General features: G+C 41.1%; 1 protein-coding gene across 4 annotated transcripts in view; it reads left to right on the top strand.

Annotated features, from left to right (window-relative positions):
- The window catches only part of adam11 (ADAM metallopeptidase domain 11), an 84,522-nt gene that overhangs the window by 17,123 nt on the left and 42,496 nt on the right, over positions 1-24,903 (top strand). For 3 of the 4 annotated variants that reach the window (XM_057359465.1, XM_057359464.1, XM_057359463.1), the window contains exons 5-12: positions 2,684-2,766; positions 9,012-9,075; positions 11,386-11,446; positions 12,796-12,893; positions 17,939-18,013; positions 18,107-18,178; positions 18,275-18,441; positions 20,463-20,547. In XM_057359465.1, coding sequence (XP_057215448.1) covers positions 2,684-2,766; positions 9,012-9,075; positions 11,386-11,446; positions 12,796-12,893; positions 17,939-18,013; positions 18,107-18,178; positions 18,275-18,441; positions 20,463-20,547 — 705 coding nt within the window. The remainder of the gene's footprint in view (positions 1-2,683; positions 2,767-9,011; positions 9,076-11,385; positions 11,447-12,795; positions 12,894-17,938; positions 18,014-18,106; positions 18,179-18,274; positions 18,442-20,462; positions 20,548-24,903) is intronic. The other variant, XM_057359466.1, reaches the window with a different exon arrangement.

The raw sequence follows: 24,903 nt of genomic DNA, 5'->3' as shown, positions 1-24,903 counted from the left end.
CTGAAGTGCTTATTTTATCAAGAACGCCGCTACCTCACATAACGCAGTGAAGCAGTCACTGTAGAGTGAATAATAGATTTTTGCACCTGGTAACGTGGGACGTCAGAAAACTCTTGTTTGATGTGTTGTTTCAATGTGTTGCCTCCTGAATTGATCACATTCAGTTTCCCTGTTTCACAGTACATGTGGTTAAGTACTGAAATGGCAAACTCGCGCTTTGCGCCTCCTGGCGTAAATTTCACAAACTAGTTCCACATGTAAATGTTTTTTAACTGCTGCCCTTCCCCGTCGGCGGCACTCAACGTGTTGACTACCTACTGTAATAGTTAAAGATCAGTAAACAAACACAAATTCCTATCAATACGCATCTGATACACAATCACCACTACATAAACATTTATTATGTGTTCATGAACACTTTGGGAAACCACATCTCTGTGTTGGATGTAATGTTTATGTTGAAATGTGTGTGTCAGCATCACTGCTTATACAGTAGATTTGATTAAACTTTCTCATGTTATCTGCCATGTGCAGTTTAAATGATATATTGTGGCCTTAGAATTATAAGGTTCTGTTTGACATTTTGTAAAAATTTAGTTAATCACATATTCTTATTCTGTGACAACTTATTTACATTATGCCATGCTTTTTTATGTGTACATTTTGGGACTTTTTAAGGAAAACAAAAGGCTATATCTACAAAATCGAATTATTATTTGGTTCTATAAGGTTCTATCTGCGAGCCAATCAGCACTTTGAATGCACACAAGAGGACCAATATGGATCAATGGGCTCCTCGGTGACAGTCAGAAATAATGAGGAAACAGTGCAATGGAAAACAATGTTTAAAGTAAACCTTAAGGTTGACTGTTTAATTGATACTCTTGTCAAGGAGAGCAGCTCAAACTACCGTATTTTTTGTTTTGTTTTAGATTTTGTTCAGGAGTTTATATTTATAGACACAACACTAGTAAACAATTCCTGTGTTTACATATACTCTCAAAATGCAATTAATATATTCAATTGTACACTATTAAGCCATAAAGGTCAAATAGTCAACCTTGTCAACAGTCTTGATTACAACAATTAACATTATTATGTTATTTCAGTCGTGCTTATCTCTAGAAAGTCATTTTACCTGTCCCACCTTCTGTGGAATAAAGTTAGACCAGTGTCTCTTCTCCCGTTCATTGCAAAAACACTTGAAAGGGTTGTTTTCAACCAGCTGTCTACCTTCCTAACTCAGCACAAACTACTGGACGCCAACCAGTCAGGCTTCAAATGCAAGCATTCCACCAAGACTGCAATGCTGTCGGTCACAGAAGGACTGTGGCTGGGTAAGGCAGAATGAAAATCCTCCATCCTATTTCTGCTAGACTTATCTGCAGCATTCGATACTGTCAATCATCAGATCCTGCTAGCTACCCTATCATCGATCACTGGTAACCCTCTTCTCTGGTTTAAATGCTACCTCTCCGATAGATCTTTCAGGGTGTCATGGAAAGGCGCATTGTCCACAGCTCACTACGTGGTCACAGGGGTCCCTCAGGGATCAGTGCTTGGACCATTTCTTTTCTCCATCTACACAACATCCTTATGACCTATCATACAGGCACACCGGTTTTCCTACCACTGCTATGCTGATGACACCCATATCTACTTTTCTTTTTACCCAGATGATCCCACCATAGCACGCATTGCAGCCTGTCTGGAAGATATCTCAGCTTGGGTGAACAATCACCATCTCCAGCTGAACCTTGTCAAAACAGAGCTGCTTGTATTCTCGACCCGCCCCATGATACGGCATGCTCTCACCATCTAACTGAGCCATACAAACATCACTTCTTACAAAACAGCCAGGAACCTCAGAGTCATCTTCGATGACCAGCTGTCCTTCTGTGATCACATTGCAAAAACAACATGGTCATGCCGATTTGCATTGTACAACATCAGGAAGATCAGGAGATCACTGAGCATGCAGCGCAACTACTTGTCTAGACCCGTGTAATCTCTAGGCTGGACTACTGCAACGCTTTCCTTGCTGGTCTTCTCCAATCAAACCACTCCAAAACGCAGAACCACGGCTTATCTTCCAGGAGCCTAAAAAGCTCACGTGATGCCCTTCATTATCTCTCTCCACTGGCTACCGATTGAGGCCCGGCATAGGTTTAAGTCACTGACTCTTGCCTACAGAACCATCACTGTCTCTGCACCTTCATACTGTCACACCCTCCTACTCTCTTACACCCCATCCAGAACCTTGCTCTCATTGAATGAACGGCGCCTGCTAATATAAATCAATGTAATTGAAAGAGGAAGAGGGATACAAACCAAAGCCAAAGACCAGAATATAATTGGAAAAGTGATCTGATCTATTTTGATGAGGGACTTTTGACATGGTTACTGTCATATCTGAGGATTGGGTTACACTTCATTTTAAGGTGTAAGGTTAGATTTACAATTATGACTTGGTTAACGTTTAGTAGCATGTAATTATGCATAATTATGTTATTACTTTAGTAAGTACACGTAACTTGTAGCAATGGCACAGTAAAATAAAGTGTTACAGAGGATTGTATAAATATGATATGCAGCTCATTATTATATTAAATGTCAATTGCATAATTATTGTACTTTGTTGTGTATGATGTGTTTTTTAATACTAATAATGTTTTGTATTCAGGGAGGAGAGCACTGTTACTATCATGGCTGTGTAAGAGGAATTCTGAGATCATGGGCAGCTCTTTCCACCTGCTATGGCCTAGAGTGAGCAATGACTTTTTATCTTCATCAATAATGCAGCGCAGTTCACTTATAACATTGCGAATGCTAAGTGTTCTGGGTTCACTTTGTTTTCATCTTATGTATAACAATATATTTGGAGGCAGTATTCTGTTTGTGAAACAGAGGAATTTTTCGTATAGAATGAGTATAAATAAAAGGTATAATTCACACAGAAATAAAAATAATATAATATAACTACACTACAGTAATATGATCAGTATGTAACCACATAATACTGCTTGTTTGCCGGAGTAGATTGTATTTCTCTCCGCTCGTGGTTGTGACCCTCCTCCCGAGGTGCAGCACTCTAATTTTACCATACTGCATCACAGCATTGTTTCTATTATAGTATTACAGTAGGTATAGTCAAACAGAATGCCTATTAACACAGCATTAAGTACATGCAGAAATGCAAAGGTAGCAGATAAAAACATATACATGTAAAACTAGTTTTCAAAAAATACTGAAAGGTGGTGCACATTTAAACCACATGTACAGTGAAATGTACATAAATTCCATATTATAATGTGTCAGGTTGGAAAATTGTGGATAACCTGTGTTATTGAAAGGTGGCAGTGAGTTCACTATTTCAGGCGCAAGCTTCTGTTTTAAAGACTAAAAACAATGTTCTTTCACTTTGCTGCTGCCACAATGAGTGAGTGGCGTGGCAGGCAGAGTAACTACACGTACACAAGAGTTACAAGTTACACAATCCCCGGAGGGTAGAAAGACAGGGGAAATAGCCTCGTCTAGCCACGGGGAAGGTCCTGGGTTCCCAAAGCTCTGGGTTTGAGTGTTCGTTGCGCTGGCTGTTCAGGCTTGCTTGTCGTGGTGGCTGCTTGAGTGGACCTGCCGGTCGTGGTGGCGGCTTGAGTGGACCTGCCGGTCGTTAGACGTCCGAGCCTATTGAGCCAAGAGAAATAAATGAGTTAGGTCATGTCTAGGAGACATAGCTCACCCTCATCTCTGTGGCTGCAGCTTTTATACAGGTCGGGATGAGGTGCAGGTGTTAACGACCAGCAGGTGCGCCGCTCTGATTTCCTCCGACTCCAATGGTGATGCTGATTGCGCAATGGGTGACTGTCACAGTGGATATGCCGTCTTTTCTGTCCACACGCAAAATTGTTAAACTGCTTGATTTATTTCCAAAACAAATACAATTTTATACGTTTTGGAGTTGAGGATAAGAATGGTTATACACGCTTAATAATGTTGGGCACAGAATTAATAGGAACTCCTGATTATAAATATTGCATAAGAAGAATCTCATGGTGAAAGCCCAAAAAGCGGCTTGATAAAATGCCAATTGAACATTTTCATGCAAATGAAATAAGTCAGGTTAATTTGGGTTAGCAGGGCTCGACGCTTGTCCGGAACAAGTGAATGTTTTGTATGGGCAAGTGAGAGAGAATTTTACTTGCCCGACCGGACAAGTAACTTGAAAAAAACAACAACAGTGCGACATATACTGTATGTAGAATAATAAGAACATGTGCATTAGACAGAGCTGCGTGTTTGTGTGAAGTGCGTTTGTCGTGGTTGTGCTTGTTTGTGTGTGACAATAATAAATGGTGCGCCGCACTGAGTCCATAGATGCGGATGCGGAATCCTGTTATTTAAATGTGTCATCTGGCTGTTCTGCGTGTCTGATTAATTATGTGCACAGTTTAACATTCAAACTGTGCACATAATTCATCTCCAGAGTTGCTCTGAGAGTTTATTTTACGAGTGTTTTACTGTTTGAGTGAAGCTGCCTATCGACAAACACACAAAAACTCAAGCGTCTTCCCGGAGACCCGTCAAAATAAAAGTCCTTTAAAATTGAACATTCAGACAAAAAATACTGTAATGTACTATAGAATTGGCTATACACAGCACAGCTGTTATTAATGCCTCTCTCCGAGAATAATGTTGGATTATTTTCCTTCCTTTCCTTTTTTTTAAATAAATCTACTTTGCCTGGTGAACTGTCTAGAGTGTTTCGTTTCAGTCCAACTAAACTGCCCCTGTGGCTTAGTGGTAGATCTCCTAACTACTAAACCGGAGACCCGAGATATAGATTGGCTCTTGACACCTAGTCCACACATACATGGGTATTTTTATAGTTTTTCCTTCTTTGTTTAAAAAAAATGGTGTCCACACGAAAACGCAAAAATACGATATAAAGCGCTGTCAAAAGCATGCCAAACCAACAGGGGGCGATATAACCCTAACCATAAAGCTGTGTTGGACTACACTACCTTAAAAGAATGATCATGTGACTGTTAGGGATGGGCACGAGTACCCGAGTACTCGGACATGACAGCAATGACCAATCATGAAAACTATGATCATTTGGGTTTAAAAATAAATCTTTAATCAAATTATTTTCTTACTTTCTGATTGGTTATGCTGGAATTTCAGGTGGTACCCTGAGATTTAAAGGCAGGGTGACCGAATTCTCTTAGCCTTTGTTGATGTTCATATCACCAAAACAAACACACCCCTACCCCCATCTGTCGCTTTCGTCAGCGCTCTGCTAATGTCCGTCCTGTGCACTGTGCATCTTACTGCTGATTGGCTACAAGTTTGTTTTGGTACTCGGCCCGACTCAGTTGTCTAAAGCGTAATTCGGAAATCTGTTATCCCGCTTTTAATTGGTTGCGTTGCTAAAGTTTGCGGTCAAGACCGGAGCTGTCACGAGCCCAGTCTATCCCTGCGTTCCATTTTGAAGTGCTCATCCCTAAGCCCTTCAAAGGGATTATTCTCCAGAATGATAGCTTCAAAGGGTTGAAGGGTGTAGGGGGCCAAACAACTGTTTCTTGAAGTGCCCTTATGCGTCATCATTCCGTGGCCATAATGAGGTCCCATTGCCACACAAAGAATCTGCGCAAAGTATCACGGGGGCGCGAAGTGTTCATCAGTTGTATCCTTCGAAATCCTTCATTCCGAAGGGCCCTTTGAAGTGGCCAGTTATGAGCACTTCGGTTTGGAACAACCCTTCAATAAGGCAGCCATGATTGTTTTCACTCCGAAGAGCCCTTATTTGGAACACACCGTATGTATCCCTTGTCAGTTTGGACTTTTTAGTTACTTCCTGTTTGTGTCATGTGTTTTGTAGTCGTGTAGTTTTTTGTGTTAAATAGTCTCCCCCAGGTGTCTTGTTACCTTGTTAGTCTCAATGTATTTAAGCCTTTTGTGTTTCAGTTGTCTTTTGTCAGTCATTATTATAGGTTATGTTTGCCATTTGCACTGTGTTTCTGCCCGTTGTGATTCCTTTGTGGATTATATTGAAGTTTTACTGCATTTGGATCTTCTGCCTCAGCCTGCATTCATGAAGGAAGCACATAATAATAAACTTGACGAAAATACAGTCAAGTGCAAATCGTGCAGTGCCAAGCTGCATACAAATGTACAAGTTTGATTCATTATCATCTTATACTCTGTCTACACCGCACGTGAGGGTTACGATGCAACGCGGCAAAAGTAAATAGAAACCGAACAAGGCATTTGTTGCTTCTCATCGCACCGCATCCAGTGGGGACAGAATTTCGGATTTCGAATAGCTTCTAGTCTTATATTCGTGGTGCTCGTGGACCAGGGAGAGCGCTTTCAATCCATTCCCATGGAAGTTGAGCTCGCGTGTACATTGTGAGTGTGCCTCTGTGTTATTGTTTACCCAAATGGCCCATACAAATAGCCTCTTAGTTGAGCATCAGAGATATAAGTACTACAGGGTCTCCATAGGGGAGGTTCAGGTCATAATCAGGTTACATTCTCCACAGGGTGTCATTGTATTGTGTGTGTACCTGTTACGATTCCAGCCTTGTCTTGGGGGGAAAGTTTGTATGAGTTTGTATGAGTTCCTGTTTCCTGTCCTGTGTTGTAGTCCTTTGTATTTCTTTTGTTCATTGGCCCTTTGTTATTTATCTTCCCAGGTGTTTCTTGTTACTTCGTTTCCCCAATGTATTTAAACCGTAGTGTCTCCTTTGTCTAGTGTGAGTCTTTGAATGTTTGGAATTGTACAGTACACGCGTACTATTCTGATGACGAAATTTGCATCATTCGCACTACGCTGTCCCTCGCATACGTGTAAAAAGGGAACTATACTTCAGCTTTAAGTGCTCCCTCGAGGACCACATTCAGCATTTTTTGGACATTGCTCATTTTTCACATCTCCCGGATTTTGCACTTATAGATTTTTAAATCAGCCACTCAAGGATAAACTTACCCATCATGGTCCTTTAGGATCGAGGCGTTATTGGAGTATGCCTTGTTGACGGTCGGGTCCCCATTTACTGTGGGTGAGACTGAGGAGGGAGCTTCCCCCTTTTTTTGGGAGGCAGTAGACCTCAGGCTCCGATGGCTAGTCCAGAGCCCGCTCGCAAGATGGCCGCCAGTCCAGAGCATGCTTGCAATATGGCCACCAGTCCAGAGCCCGTTCACAAGATGGCTGCCAGCCCAGAGCCCATTCACAAGATGGTCGCTAGCCCAGAGACTCCAGCCATCATGGCTGCCTCGCCAGTGGTCCCGGGTCCATCCGTTCCTGAGGTTCTTCCCTTGGAGTCTGCTCTTCTGGTGGTGGTTTCTGCCTTGCTATGTGTCTAGGTTGTGCACTGTTCACCTGCACCAGAGGCTGTTTATGAAACCCACTGAGTCCCCTGCCTCGTACAAGATGGCCAACTCTTAGTTCCCTGACTCAACCAAGATGGCCACTACTGAGTTCCCTGCCTCGTCCAAGATGGTCGCTTCTGAGCTCCCTGCCTCATCCAATATGGCCGCCTCTGAGCTCCCCGACTCGCCCAAGATGTCCGCCACTGGCCTACCAGCCCTGCCTATGCCTCTGCTGCACAACCCAGACCCGCCTCTGCTCCACGGCCTAGCCCTAGCCCGTTCATGGGCCTGGCCCTCCATCCCGCCCCCTGTTCCACCTCCGTACCATCTCCCACCTGGACTTTTTGTGAGGAGCGTTCCTTAGAGGGGTGGCTCTGTTACGATTCTAGTCTGTTTTCCCTTGTCTTGTGGACTTTTAGTTTGTTTGAGTTCCTGTTTCCTGTCCTGTGTTGTAGTCCTTCGTAGTTCTTTTGTTCATTGGCCCTTTGTTAATTATCTTCCCAGGTGTTTCTTGTTACTTTGGTTTCCCCAATGCATTTAAACCCCAGTGTTTCCTTTGTCTAGTGTGAGTCTTTGAATGTTTGGTCTTTTTTTCCTGTGCTTGCTCCGTGTTTCTTGGATTATGTTAGTTCCTTGTTTCTTTGATCTTTTATTACTTTGTTTCTTTGTTTAATAAAATCCTTACTGCACTTGGATCCGCTGCCTCGCCTCCCTAATTTTACAGTTCCTAGTACATAGACAGTACCTTGGGTTAAGACATGGGTTAAGATCTAGAAGAGCCTTTGAGAGTGTCGGAAACAGTGGCATCTGTTTATAAAACATATAGCAGTCACTTCTGGAAGAAGCTCCATCGAACGAAGCAACCATCAGATGATATTCGGATGAATTTCAATTTTATGTGCACAAATAAAGCTTGGAGTACCACATGGGTGTGAATGGTCGATATAATAAATTTACCCATTCAAGTGTGTCAAAAAATTCCAGTACGAGTTAAAATTCATATGATTCTGTACTGTGGGCTGTACAGTTTGATGTTCACACACACATAATCACACACACAAACGTAGGCCATATGTACACTCAATACTATCTATATACTGTAGTATTATGTGGGACTAAAATGGGAATAAGGCAAAGGACTCAAATAAGATTCAAGATTAAGATTCAAGATTCATTATTATAACAACCTGTTACCATTACTAAGGCTCTATGTTTGTTATACTCATCTGCCACTCTTAGTATCTGTTTCACAATAAATTTGCCTGTTTGGTTGAACCTCCTGTGTCTGGTATCCTGTAATATAAATCTGCTCTGGCACCTCTTACTGCTAATTTTCTTACATGTTGAAAATACTGCTATGGTGTGTAACAACAGCAGTTGTCTGACACAATCACAGATAGGTCAAATAATGGTAACCAGACAAAATTTAATAATCTTGGCAGAACTAATACTTAGACACATAGAAGTCCACTTTTTCAATATTTACCTTGGTAATACTGTATAATGAGATATCTAAAGCTTTTTTTAAAATACAAGTTGGAAAGCTAAAAAAACATAAATCTGTGCCTTTGAAATCATTTTTTAACTGTTTTAGTAGTATCTCATATTTATGATGTTATTGTGTTTGCCCACAGAGGGATGTTCTTCGATGGAAATGTTTCATACATCATTGAACCCTCACAGAAAAGCAGTAATCAGGTCAGTACTTGTGAAAGTTAGCATGCAGCTAAAATATTCATCCTTTTTCATGAGCAGATTATCAAGTGTTGTTGAAATAAATCAAGCACATCCAAGTGACAAAAATATTGCAACATGTTGATAACTTTGATCAATGGTTATTTACTCTTTAAACGGTTGTGTTAAAAACAACACAATCTTTATTTTCCCTGACTAGATACATCTCTGTGTTATTTCTGGGACATCACATTATTGTGTTAAATTGTGTTGTCTCTTATTTATTTAAAACAAAATGTACACAAAATGACACAATCTGTAAAATGACACAATGTGTTAAATAGCCTAACACAAACAATGTTTTTATAATAATATATCCTTTTTGAGGATATATTTTCTACATTTTTTTGTGTCGTGTGACAAAACAAACTAGTCAAACTAATAAGTTATTACCATGTTGCCATATTTGAATGTTCTCAGATTTGCTTTGCATTACTTTAAAGGTTTTACGAGGATATATTGACAGAAATGTAATATAATATACATAACTATGTCTTCAGGTGTATAAAGACCTCATGAAGCGTTATGTTTCTCTTACCTTAGAATGAGCTATTTCTATCTACATATACCTTGCATGGAATTCACCATGTTGTTTATACAGTACCCCTAAATGGAGAAACTGCTCTACAAAGCGTGTTTCGTAAATACGTTATCTCCTTCGACAAAGAAGCGAAAGTGCAATCATAGTGCTTTGAAAGGGAGGGGTAGAGTTAGTCGTTGGATGCAATTTCTCAACCTCATGGCTATGCCGCTAAAATATCCACATTGCTCTTTTAATGGTGAATGTATACACATTTTTAATCCCATATAAAATAACATGACACAATTTTATTATAATGTATAATTTAGTGTTCAGTTGAAGAAATAAAATCATATAGATTTGGGATGGCATGAGTAAATCAAGTGAGTAAATTATGAGAGTTTAGATTTTTGGTGAACATCAATTTCCGCTGTTTAGAGGAGTTTAAATGTCTCTCTCTCTCTCTCTCTCTCTCCCTCTCTCTCACACTCTTTCTCTTTGCTTGTCTTGCTTCTCTTAAATGGGTCATTTTCATAAAGTATTTAAAGCTGCAAGTAAAGTGTCTCCCTGAGTAGAATTTGAAATAAATAATGGATGATTGTCTGTTAACCTTACATGCAATTTTAGATGTCTCCCTAGAACACCTGATTCAAATAATCAGCTGGTTAGTGTGTTAATTAATTTGGAGGGGGTCTGACGAGTTGATTCAGGCGTTCTATATAGGGAAACATCTAAAACATTCTGGGAGGGGGGCAGAGGACCTGATGCTGGTTGTATCAGCTGGACGTACACCCGGTCGTAAGACTGGTCTGGGTGTAAAATTGAAGTCCTGCATAGAATTTATACCTACTGCACCACCAAGGCGTAGCATCCGTCTGAAACTGAAGGTGCGGTAACATTGGACTTTGAGCATGCGAATATTTCTGGAGGAGGGTCACGCCATGTCACACCACACCGTGACAAATCCATCTGGTCTTAGGTCTTCACATGATATGAATTCGCAGGTCAGAGTTCAGTAAAGTTGAACTTTGGAACGCAGCGGAATGCGAAACCTTTCAGTTTCCAGTCTGGTGATTTTGCATGCGGATCAATGGAAATCAATGGAGCAAAAAGGCAAATGTGACCGCGCATTAAATCTTACGCTTAGTCAGAGTTCCATGGAAAAAAATTATATGGCAAGGAGGGCACTAACAATCCCAAAGGAAGAATTAAATCCTACTGTATTATAGAAGGTAGCGACTATGCCACCCAGGTTGAATATCTGGGAAATACCAATACAAGACACACAGGTTCAAGTTTCTTTTTTAACACTAAAGGACCATGAGACGTGGATATGGAAAATACAGGTCACACTTCAATATAGGGGGCAATTCTCGCTATTAGCAAGCCATTAACTATGACTTTTTCCTCAATAAACTCTTCATTTGTTGCTTATTAATAATTTTTTAATTTAATTTAATTTAGGTATTGGGTACGATTAGGGATGTAGAGTATGGTCATGCAAAATATGTCCTATTAATTATTTTTTTGTAAAATGTAAATACCAAATTAGGTACTTGAAGCTTGTGCTGTATTGTGAATGATACAGCATAGCCTCTCATACCTTATTGCTTTCATGTTCCATGTTGTATTTGATATTCACAAAGTTTATGAGTGACTGCATGTTATTAGAATAATAGACAGAATAATGCAGAGCACCAGCTACATATATCAGCATAACAAAACTTTTTTTCTCTTTATTTTGTCACACTCAGGATGATAACATTCATGTTGTGTACAGAATGTCAGATGTCCGACTGCCTCCTCAGTTCTCAGGTATGACACACAAAATTATTTCACACAAATTTTTATTAAGTTTGACTTTGGAAAGCAGCTGGACACTGCAATATGTAAAAACTTATCTGTGCAATGTTAGATTTGTCTGCTAAGAAACATAAGGATAACGATTAAGGTAAATCCATACGACTTTCCATAAGCTGTAATAAGAGGACAAAGAATAAAGTATAAACATAAAACCAATAGCACCAGTACTACGTGTCATGGTTCTGCCCTCCTAGTCATGGTTTTTTGAGTCTGGTGGCAGAACCATGACAGACCCACGTGTTTAGTGTGAGAAAGACATGGCATTGTTTACTATTGACATGCCATGTGCTTTCTTGTGTCTCGTCTTTGGCCCCGCCCCTCTCGTTCCCCGTATAGCTTTCCTGCTGTGTCTCATTACCCTCACCTGCCCATTGTTATCTTCCTTTGTCAGTCTCCCTATTTAATGCCCGTGTGTTTGCTGTCTTGTGCTGAATCGTTTTGTAATCTCTCCATGTGATACTCGTGTTTCTCGTGCCTTGTCAAAAAGTTATCTTCGTGCTTACCTGTTTGTAGATTCCTCATGTTATGCTCGTGTTCCTCTTGCCTTGTCTTGTAATTATCCGTGGATTATCTTGTTTTGGACGTTGTGTCGTGTTTAGGATTATTGGTTATTTTGCCCCCTTGCGGGAAGTGTTCTTGTTAAGTGTCCTGTTTTTCCCCATTGTGGGTTTTTGTTTTCTTTTTTGTCGTGTTTATTAAACTCCTTTGTTAACCCCTTCACCACCGCCTGCCTGCACTTGGGTTCTTCCTCCCAAAGCCGTGACACTGCGTTTATTGGATGAAAAATAGTGTTTTTTTTTCTCACATAAAGCATACGACATCAGATATTGTATCGCTTTTTAAAATATACACATGGACTTTGTCATTTTTGTAGTGAAACAATATCTGTAGCATATCTGTATTCAGATGTGAATATAAGGGTAATAAACGTATTTTTGTGTGAACTATCGCTTTTATAAATCAGTAATACTAAGACGTGTATTTTATTTGACTTAATTGCAACTTAATGGCATGAGCAGGATTCAGCTTATTGATTTTATGTCCCTCGTGATCTCTTTTCTTACTGCGTCATGTTCATTTTCTGAAGAAATCATTTTCACATAATACAGATCTCTTGATCTGCTGAAAGACTAAGGGTATATACAGTTAGGTCCATAAATATTTGGACAAAGGCACATTTTTTTGTTACTTTAGCTGATTTTCATGTATTTCATGATTGTTCATGTTACAGTTATATCATTTATATTGGCTTAAAGTGCACACTCCTCATGATGTGGTAAATATGTCATCATCTTTTTCAGGAAACACCGTGATTTACAGTGACTCTTCATTTAATGATGACTCTCCCATTTCTATCGAGACGAAGTTCACAGATGGGCTGAGACGGGCAAAAAGACAGGTGACGGTTTCTTTTCTAATTAATAGAATATTTCTAAATGAAAATGGGTAACTAACTTGAGAAGGAAAGAAAAAATATACAACATTATTATCCTAACTACACTAAACGAAGCAGAATGAACAAATCTCAAATAAATAGGGCAGGTAATCACTACAGTCCTGACTGCTTGGAACAATGGATTTCAAAATAGACACTAAAACAGTATCCCCTCTATGAGGTGATAGAAGAGGCATTTTAACTGATTCCATCAGCATGACAACAGAAGCAGATGCAGGTCTAGAAAATGATTTGTCATGAGAACTATGAGGGGTGGCAACACTGAAGCAGGCGTCCTTCCATAGCTGTTGCGGATTAAGGATTTAGGGCCTGACATATGAACACACTCCAGAAAACGTTCAGTAATGCAGTAGGGCTAACAAGACTTTGCAAATGGTGAGTGAATAGTGCATAGCTATATAGTCCGGAGAATTTGCTTCAGGTGTGACTGCAATCAGAAAAGAAAAAGAACTTGAGAATTGTTTAATGAAATCTGAATACAGGAGCTCCGTCCAGTATATCTGGGTATATAAAGAAACCGGCATGCATCATTCATTCAGATTTGTTCTTAGTAGCCGATCTGAAGTTCTCTAGTCTGAAGCTTCATATTCTTGTTGCTGGTATGACGCCGTTATTCAGCAAACTACTCACCTCTTTGAGTGCTGATTCTCCCCTGGATGCTTCGGCCATCTAAGGGTGTGCTAAAAGAGCTTGTTCATTTGACCGACACTATTTTAAAGATGGCCTTCTGTCAATGCTTTTTCCAAATGATGGCTGTCTGATGGCCATGAGGCTTTCTTGTGTGTTTGGGGCGCCAGCACGCCTAGGCTGCATTTGTGGACCAGTTGTGCTCTCAATGTGGTAAAATGCCAATCCGCAAACTGCATTCTCATCTCTCTTCATTTTTTAAGAACCAGTAAACTCTTTTGGGATCCCCTAATCCAGGGGTCTTCAACGTTTTTCGGGGCAAGAACCCCATAGATGAGAGATGCATGGAGCAGCAAATGTGTAAACGGAGCTATTTAAATAGAAACAACCCTATTGTCACAGCAATATTAGACATTACATTAGCACTATTATGTTATTGTTGCACATAGGCTAAATACTTTTCTGTGTATTATTTTTGTTTTTAATATAGATTGCTTGATTATTTTAAGGGATTTGCATCATCAAACATTTTCATTTTACTGTGAGATGGACAATTAAACGTTTATTTGAATCTTAGTTTTTATTAAGGCTTCAATGAGATGACTGACCCTGGTTAACGGCACAAAGACTATTCTAGTGGAGGTAGGGGTTGTCTCTGGATGCAAAAGAAATTATTGCAGATTTTATGCATTCTGTTGTAAAATCAGGCCGTTTTATTAAGTGTCAATCTTTTATTTCTTCCGCTTCTTTGTGTGTTGCAGAACACACCGCTGTTTTATAATTCTGAGCTCCATTGTATTTCTCGTGGATCAGCATTGTCACGGCTGTTACAGGAAAATGTGTTTTTTACAGCTTTAACAAATTTAAACAGAAGTTCATAAACATATAAGAATGCACTTTATTTGCACGCAACTCATTTCATGTGTACTTTTATCGGAAGGGAGACAGAGAATGCACTGATTCTAACTCTACCGGTTTTTATGATGCAGATGTAACGATTCTTCCATTGCTTGCTTCCGCTGCCTGAATTTGTCTGCACACACGCAGGTTAAAATTGCAATGCGGGAGCTTCAATGCGTCCGCGCTCGTGCGCAAAATAAAGAGAACATTGGTTGTAATATTTCTGTACCCATGCTTTACATTTTTAACAAAAAGTTGCCTGTGAGTAAACAGTAATTAGCGGACCCCTTGCAGTTCCACCGCGGACCCCTGGTTGAAGACCCCTGCCCTAATCCTTTTCCCTGGCAGTGCCCCTCTTTCAAGTCGTACACTTTGGATGAGCCTGATAAGGAGCTAGATCTTTTGTCGCAAGGCGATGGTGAAATCTCTGCAAAATGAAGAAGAGGTCTCTGGATTATTTGCCTAACACACTCCCTGAGTGTGGGGGGGAGAAGGAGGGGTGGGGGAACGTAAAAAACAGACACAGAAATAGCAGCAATGCTTTCCTGGGCAGCTAAGGTGATTAGACTACAGCGGAAACCTCTGCCCGCCCTAAACACTCAAGGCTTGATGCATAATATCACACCCTGCCCCAGTACCATTCTTCTCTGAAGTGATTGATGAGCTAACAAAATCGTGGTTGTTTCAGGAACTCATCCTAATGGTCTAGGAGAGGCAGCTGTGGCACAACCTGGCGGAGATGAAGGATGTGGCAAAGGTCTGCTTTTCTTTCCTGTTGCCTACTGGTTAGGGCATGGTGCTAGCAACAGCAAGGTCATGGTCATGGTCATGGAGGTCACTGCAGATCTAGGGCATCCACATTTTGAATTATCTGGATGACTGGCTGATTCTGGCTCAGTCCACAAACTTCTCTATGCTTACAGGGATTAGGTGCTCTGGCACCAAATAAGAGCTTCAGGTCAACTGGGAAAAGAGCATCCCTTTTCAGACGAGAACTTGATTTGGTCGCCATTATGAATCAGCTTTATCCCGAATGTGCTCAGTCATTGTTGTCGTGTCTGCAACACTTCAAACAGAAGATAGCAGTTCTACAAAGCATTTTCAGAGGCTTCTGGAATATACAGTATATCTCTGCCACTTCGCTTGATGCAGCTCTTGCTACACAACCAAACCCCAAGGTGGGAATGGAGCCAAAACACTCATCGAGAGGTTATTGCTCCGGAGACAGATTTATGATTAGGTGTATGGCTTCTACTTCTCTCACTTTGTGACAAGGGGTGACATACAGAAGGGAAATGTCTGATAGAGGGAATGAGATATTTCGTCCCTTATACCCAGTGTTGGGGAGTAATGGACTACATGCAATGGCGTCACGTAATCAGGATACAAAAAGCTAGTAACTGTAAGGTTTTTTTTACGTAACTGTATGAATTAATCAGATTACAGTTACATTTTGTAAAAAACTGGAATACTATCAGGATTACAATGATTTCATTTAAAACGAAATAAATCAATATTTTGGCATAACAACACTTACTTTTGAGCGCTGCTTGATTATACCATAGACATATACTGTATATAATACCTAGACCCCTCATTGTCCGCTGGATCGTATGTATTGTACACCTGTGCAATAATCATGCTGTCTAATCAGCATCTTGATATGGCACACCTGTGAGGTGGATGGATTATCTCGGCAAAGGAGAAGTGCTCACTAACACAGATTTAGACCGATTTGTGAACAATATTTGAGAGAAATAGGCCTTTTGTGTACATAGAAAAAGTCTTACATATTTGAGTTCAGCTCATGAAAAATGGGGGCAAAAACAAAAGTGTTGCGTTTATAATTTTTAAGAACCAGTAAACTCTTTTGGGATCCCCCTAATCCAGGGGTCTTCAACGTTTTTCGGGGCAAGAACCCCATAGATGAGAGATGCATGGAGCAGCAAATGTGTAAACGGAGCGATTTAAATAGAAACAACCCTATTGTCACAGCAATATTAGACATTACATTAGCACTATTATGTTATTGTTGCACATAGGCTAAATACTTTTCTGTGTATTATTTTTGTTTTTAATATAGATTGCTTGATTATTTTAAGGGATTTGCATCATCAAACATTTTCATTTTACTGTGAGATGGACAATTAAACGTTTATTTGAATCTTAGTTTTTAGTAAGGCTTCAATGAGATGACTGACCCTGGACTACAAACAGTAAAATGCTTGTAAAATAAACTCTCAGAGCAACTCTGGAGATAAAGTTAATTTGTTCATGTCCTCATACAGCACAGACGCAGACAAATCCACAAGCGTCACTCGTGTAGCATGTAAAACTGTGAAGTTCATTCACTCAGACACGCAGAACAGCCAGATGACACTTAAATATAGGATTTTAACGGTATTACTACTCTTATCGATACTGCTTATTGGTCCGGTACTTTAACGGTTTTCTTATCGGTGATTTTGGATATTTTTTTTATAAAAAATAAGACCAAAAATAAAGAATAAATGAATAGAATAACACTGCTTTATTTTCTGCAATGTAAAATAAATTGTATTGATTTTTTATATAAATACAATATTAAAAGAAGTGGGTTGGTTCATCATAGCCCACAACGATTTTCTTTTTGAAATATTTAAATGTGTATTTTAATGGACAGATTTTTATGTTTGTCCTATGTATGTAAGTAAAGCGAAATATTATTAAGCTCTCAATGTTATCAAATAGGCCTATTATTTGGGCTGATTTATTTATTATTATATAAACTAGTAGAAAATGTGTTGTGTCGTCACATCATTTAATCCAATTGAAATTTGATACACACGAATATATATAGGACCTCAGCTACTTTGCTCTGGTAATATTAAGGTATGACCCATTTCAAGAGCTGCCTAAATCACAATTTACAATCAGAATATGAGTAATGCTCGCATACATTCTGTAAAACACTGAAACATTAGCAATGCTAATTCCAAACGGCAGTGATTGAATCTCAAAGCGCAATTTATGTGCTTTTCCCCCCAGGTGAATGGGAAGTTTTGATTGGTTTTGCCCATCGACAATAAGACCTGTCTGTTACTGCCTGAAGTGCAGGGCTCCACAGCACAGCAGTAGTTTTGAAAAGATGGGATCAAACGCCAGCTTGCCGTGTAGCTCCGTTGGCACCTCTTTTTTTACTTTAGGTGAAAATAAATGTACCGAAGTTGAATATTTTATTTTTATTCTACTCAAAGTCAAAGTAAAATTACCACAAATTTTTATACTCAAGAAAGTTGAAAAATGCACTTAAGTACTGTAACAAAAGTCTTTGTAATTGGTTACTTTCCACCTCTGATTTATAGTATATTAAGCCAAAATTAAATTCTTAATTTTTTTGTAAAAGTGTTTTAGTAGAGGTGTCTCTTTTTGAGAAAGTCAAGAATGATGAATAATAAATGTCTCTTTGTCTACCCTTATAGGTTCGGCGGGGTCTGCACGCAGATCAAAGTGAAACAAAGTATGTAGAATTACTAGTGGTCAATGATTACGAACTGGTAAGCTCTAAAAAAATGTTTTTTCCAATCCTATAATAGTTTGTTCAATGCGGTTTGTATGACTTTTCTTGTTTATGTTGTTTCTCTTTCAAGTTTGTTCAGATGAGAAGATCTGCTCCTCAGACAAGGAACTTTGCCAAAGCTGTAGTAAACATGGCTGACGCTGTGCGTCCTAAAATTTTGAAAGATAATGACAGACTCATGATTTAATGCTTTAGCATATGTATAAGAACAATGTGTAATTGTCCATGTAATTTTCAGATCTATAAGGACCAGCTTAACACCCGAATAGTGCTCTTCGCTATGGAGACATGGTCAACTCAGAATATGGTTTCTGTTGGTGATGACCCTCTGGTAACCCTACGTGATTTCATGAAATACAGGAAGGAGAATATCAAAGAGAAAATTGATGTGGCTCACCTACTCTCGTACGTTATACTTCTACTTACATGCAATTAAATGAAACACACTTTAGGCCCAATCAATGTATTTAAAGCAGTAGTGGATGGGGTGACATGCCAAACCCTTAACTCAGTACTTGGTTAAAGCAACTTTACAGCCTCAGGTCTTTTTGGGTATGATGTGACAAGCTTTACAATACTGCATTTGGAAATGTTTCTCCTCAGATCCTCTCAAACTCTGCCATGTTGGATATGGACCATGAGTAGACATTTTCATATGTTCAGTTGGGTTCAAAATATGTGTTTACTCTCACATCTGTAAGGTATAAAGTAAAGAAAGAATATTAATAAACCGCTAAAGGAATATCAGGCAGTGACGAAAAAAGAAATGACCGTTTATGTTTAAATGATGTGAGCTTGCGGCTCTTTGCAGAACAGAAAAGGCACATGCGCGCACATATCAGACACGCGCACTAACTAAATAGAAACACAGTTTTAATTGTGGAATCGAATTAAACTCCTTTTTAATAGCTGTCAGAAATTGGATTTATTGCATTCGTCTTGACATTATAACAGATTTTACTCTGATCATAAATTTTCCACACAATAACATAATAAATAGAAATGACCAGATTCATTAATGAAATGACCAGTGTCCAGGTTATCTGAAGACCAGTACATCCCGTCGCTACAACATTCTCCGTGGGATTAATTCACCACGTTATTTGAGGACGTGGCTAGGACGTTTCTGGAACGTTAGCAACAATGACCAGATACATTAATTAAAGGACCAGTGTCCAGGTTATCTGAAGACCAGTACATCACGTCGCTACAACGTTATCCATGGGATTAATTCACAACGTTATTTGAGGACGTGGCTAGGACGTATCTGGAACATAAGCATAAATTCTAAGAAACGTAACGTTGCAAAGACATCCTCAGAACGTGGTCTCAAAGTAATGTCACGGTGACCAAATGAAGACGAACTGGCGATGTCGTCAGAACGTACTGTGTTAGCTGGGTAATGATTCACGACCTCGGGAGCTTGGGAGCTGGTTGAGACAAGCCTCATTAAGCTCCAATCCCAATCAACCACAACTGAATCAACAAATCAAGTTGTTTAGGGTTACATAAATTACAGGCAGGTGTGTTGGAGCAGGGTTGGAACTAAGGTATGCAGGAAGGTAGCTCTCTAGGAGCAGGGTTGGAGATCCCTATATACTGAAAGAGCGGGCAGCAGTGAGCAAAGTTTTTTGGCGTGATTCCGGCCATTTTTGTTCGCGATTTTGCTGTATCACAGAAGTTTTGATATATTTATGGTAACAAAATTACAAAATATTTTTATGGAACATGATCACTCCTGTCTGTCCCTAGTCATGTTTTTCCCATTTTTACACCAGGATGTCCTTTTCCCACGCTCCCTCACGAGTTCCCTCATTGAATTTCACACCTGCACCCTATCATCCGGACACTACAGTATATGTACTCTCCGTTGCCCATTGTGTTTTGTCAGGTCTTGTTGTAAATTTAGTCTAGTTGTAAAGTTTTGTATTACCTAGTTCCATACCTGTTTTCCCGTGGAAGTTGCCCCGTGTATTCTTGTTCCGTGGATGTTTTTGCTTGTGTTGTTTTGTATCATTCTGTGGATTACCTACCTTTTGGATATTTTTGGTTTTTGCACGTTTTTACCTTGTGGATTATTATTTTGTGGATTACCCTTTTTTGTTCCTGGTTCCTGTTTGTTTGATTAAACTCTTTTTACCTTCACTCTACCACCCGTGGCATCTTCCTTCATCCGTGAACTGTTACAATCTTTACTTAATATCCTAATGATTTTTGGCATAAAAGAAAAAAACGATCATTCTGACCCATACAATGTATTGTTGGCAATTGCTACAAATATACCCATTCTACCTATGACTGATTTTGTCCGGGGTCACATATGGACTATATGCAATACTACTGAAACTGCAGTGCAAAATTTATGATAATCAGCTAAGAAAATAAATTTAATTAAAATAAAACTGCTTTGGTATTTTTACCCACAGGGGGCATACATTTCAGAGCAGTCACAGTGGAACTGCCTACATTGAAGGGATTTGCTCACTGACACGAGGAGGAGGAATCAATGAGGTAAGATTTGAGCACTTTTTGAGATTTTGTTTTAAAAGTGTTGTATTTTTTACGTTATTAAAATGAATACATTGTGAGACTTTGCTACGCTAGGTGGCGGCTTGCAGCTTAAAGTTGAAATTCCACCACACCAGTAAAATAGAGAAAGTGTAAAAGGGGGTAAATTGAAATGTTTTCAAAAATAAAACTGCTGAATCTTCTTACAATGAATACAAATTGAAATGTGTCATTAATTCTGTGACTTCGGTATTATGGGCTTTTCATACTGCACGCGATATGATAATGTGATGCGATTGGCCGATGCACTAAGCTTTCATATTAGGGGGATGCAATTGATCGCTAACAGCTATTTCACTCCTGTAAGATAGGTGGCGCTGATGGACAAGTTAAGTAGTTGCTGATGGATAAATTCGCTGTTGTTTCAGTAATAAAAGACAGTTGCTGCTTCCCAATTTGCATACTATCCATCCTATATAGTAGAATTAGTATGTCCCAAATTGTAGTATGTTGAAAAGAGTATCCCAAAGATTCCCAGATGGTCTACTACTTCTGGTAGAAATTAGCCAAGTGGAAAGCATTTGAGAAAGCTGCAGCGTGAAAGTCAGGGCTGTATATAAAGTGTGGAATGGAGTTTAAGTTATTAGGGCATTCCTCAAGTCGAATGTATTGAACAGTCGGTGCCCTGACTCTGTTTATTGTGCTTTTACGGATGTGCAGCTGGCATGTTAAAAGCATGGATTTTGTGCAATGATGATAATGATAATTGTATTAAATATTTAAACCGAGGAAGCCTTTTGAAACTGCTTATTGATTTGTTTTCAAATTTATCATTGATTTAGCTTTTGTTCCTGATGGTCGTCATGGATGTATGTAAGGTGGACACTATCACATCACAAGGCAAGACAAAAGAGTAATCCAGGTACATGCAAAAGTCTGGGCAGGCAGCTAACAAACAATAGGGTAATCCAGGCAAACAAACGTATGTAGGCAGGCGGCAATCAAACAGATAATACAGAGTCTAGGCAGTGTCAAAAACAGGCAAGCAATCCAAATAAATACACACCCTGTTGAAAAAAGTGCACTTACATAATGTACTTGAAGTGCTCTATTTTTGCGCACTATTTTTGTACTTGATATACTAAAATTATGCTTTAGTAGTTCTTAAAATAATCTTAAAGGGACCTCGGATGCACTGTCAACACACCTTGGAAACTAACACGGAAGTCAGGAATATAGTTGAATATACAGTAGACTTGATTTTCTTTTGTTTGCGCACAAAACACATCATCATCGCTTTATATAATTAAAGCCGAACCACTGGAGTGACATGGACTATATCATCCTAATATACGCTCTGAAGATAAAAGAGTTCCTAGGGTTGACGAACGACTTGAGGGTGAGTTATTCATGACAGAATTTTCATTTATTAAAAATATAATTAGTTTTAGTTAACTTAAAGTATACTTGAACACACTATTGTATGAAAAATGGGTTCAAGTGTACTTCAAGTGGTAACTAAATAAATTTTTAATACAGTATGTTAAAAAGCACATTTTAGTTCATATTCATGGTGTCTCAAAATAGCACTGTTGAGTACACTTGGATGTTCTTAAGATTATTTTAAGCATAATTTATAAATTTATTAAAAAAAGTAAAACATTTTTGCACAAAAATAGAGCACTTTAAGTACATTATGGAAGTGCAATAACGCTCAGTAATGTAGCCGAGGCAAACAAGACTTAGCAAAGACAATTCATTGTACAGAGGGAATTATACTGTACATAAGATAATGCGGTACAGGTGCTACCGCAGTCATTGTGAGTCCAAAGGCCTGTGGGTAATGCAGTTCTAAAACTGGAGAGTGAGACCTCTGGTGGCAGGGAAAGCTCTCTGTGGTGAGAGCTCTCAGCCCCCCCTGCAAGTGGCTCCTGACACGAATTGGTCTCTGGTGTGGGGGCCTGCCATGAAGTCAGGGAGCCAATTTGTCCTGTGTCCTTATCTCTCTGATCTCCCTACTGGACTTTCTACGATGCATAGCAGCGGACTCGTCCTCTCGGTAGCGGACCTAGGTGTCTATTAGAGCAAATTTCCTAAAAGAGCTGAAATTTCCTACAGCGTGCTCATGTTGCCAGGCATGTCTCGCCACTGTAATCTTGGATGCGGCCGCCTCGTCCTCGAACCCGACGGGCACGATACCTGCATCACATGCTGGGCAGCATGCTGAAGTAGCGTTTGTTGATACGGCATGCCCGCACTGGGAGCATATATCGATCAAGGTGTTGCGGTCACGGGTGGCTGTGTTCTCTTTGGATGCAGCCACGACATCGTCTGCTTCCCGTTCCGCGGCGGCTGCCAAGCCGTACGCAGCGGCGATGGTGATCTGGGGACTCCCATGGACCTCAACCTGCCGCAGCTAATGCCGCGGACCGTCCATGCCCCGCCACGCTCACCAAACCCATCTCTGATGGGCGGCAGTCGACCGACCCATAGCGGACTCACACAGGTGCGTGATGAGGATGAGATTTCCATCGCAGCATCGAAGGCGACTTGCTGGCATCGGACGCTGAAGACTCCCTGGAGGTCCCGGCTTCGGTCGGTCGAGCCCAGGATGAGGCTGACGCAGAGATATCAGACATGCTTGCCCGGGCTGCCGCGGCTTGATTCCCAGAAGTACATGAGGAGCTCACAAAGACCTGGAATGCCCCCTTCTCGGCGCATTCAACTTCTATCGACATTGGGGCAGCTAAGTCAACTTACCCCAGGTCGAGCATGCCATCGTAGTACATCTGTGCCAGCAGACCGCCGCCACCTGGAGGGGTCGACCAAGGCTCCCTTCCAAGGCATGTAAGTTCGCTTACACTGCTGCTGGCAAGCTGCCTCCGCTCTTCACGCCATGGCTATCCTGCAAGCCAAGACGGTGAAGCAGTTGGACGAGGGAAGACACGACCCAGCTGTCATGCAGGAACTGCGCCGGGTCGTATGATGCCCACTCTGGTGGTCCAGGAGAGACACCTGTGGCTTAACCTTGCGCAGATGAGAGCCGAGAAGGTATGCTTTCTCGATGCACCCATCGTGCAAGGTGGGCTGTTTGGTGACACCGTTGAGGATTTTTTAACAACAGTTCTCGGCATTGAAGAAGCAGATGGAGACTCGCCATGACCCGGCCGTCTTCAGGTCGTCGAGGTCCCGGCCAGCATCTGCTCCCCAGCAGCTCTGCCCCTACCCCTCTCCCGCCATGGCTCCGGCGCCCCCTCCTCAGGCGGACCCCGTGGACAGAGAACATCGCGGAGGAGAGCATTGACTCCCCGTCAGCAGCGCTCTGACGGGGACAGCCCAGGGAGACCCAGGACATCGGGCACGACTCCAGCCTCAACACCGCTGTTGAGACGCACCGGCACAGTCCCCATCCCATCTCATGTCAGGCCATTTTCAGGGCCTGGCGTCCACTTTGTCTCAAAAGAGCGTCCTTTCTCCCTGGGTGTTTTTTCCAGCAGAGCGCAGCCTCAACTCGACGTTGCGTCATGCCGATCTCAACTCGACAGATCTCAACTCGACGTTGCGTCATAACTATCTCGTCAAAACTCTCCACTTGACGGTGCGTCGTGCAGCAGGCAGGTAAGACAGCAGAACCGCCTGCTTCCCCGGGGCCCCGGCGAGACGGCCATTCTGCAAACCAAAGAACCTCCCCCCATGGGGATGATGATGCATATTGCTCCCCTAGTTCTCTGTCGCAATGTCTGGGGGCGTGGTTACAGCTCCCCAGCCCGTCGCGTTGACTAGTGAGGACGATCCGTCTCAGCTACGCAATCCAGTTCGCCAGGCGCCCGCCCAGGTATTGGAGCATAATGTTTACCTAGGAGAATGCGCCTGTGCTTCGAGCCGAGGTCGCCACCCTTCTGGCGAAAGGTGTGATCAAGCCGTCCCTCAAGCCGAGATGTCTTCGTGGTTTACAGCCCCTACTTCTTCAGTACAAAGTCCTGCCCTTCGGTCTGGCCCTGTCTCCCGTGTCTGTACCAAGGTCGCGGAGGCTACTCTCGCTCCTCTAGGGAGCATGGCATGCGTATTCTCAACTATCTCTATGACTGGCTCATCTTGGCGCACTCGCGAGATCTGTTGTGTATGCACAAGGACCTTGTGCTCCGGCACCTCGACCGACTGGGCCTGCGGGTCAACTGGGACAAGAGCAAGCTCTCCCCTGTACAGAGCATCTCTTATCTCTGTATGGACTCTCTCACCATGTTGGCGCTCCTTACCAACGGGCACGCCCAGTCAATGCTGCACTGCCTGACACTCTTCAGGCGTCAATCAGCGAGGCTCCTGGGGCATATGGCATACTCGACAGCAGTCGTGCCGCTC

Source organism: Triplophysa rosa, linkage group LG18 (genome assembly GCF_024868665.1).
Source record: "Triplophysa rosa linkage group LG18, Trosa_1v2, whole genome shotgun sequence".
NCBI lineage: Eukaryota > Metazoa > Chordata > Actinopteri > Cypriniformes > Nemacheilidae > Triplophysa > Triplophysa rosa.
This window is presented reverse-complemented; position numbering and strand designations above follow the sequence as displayed.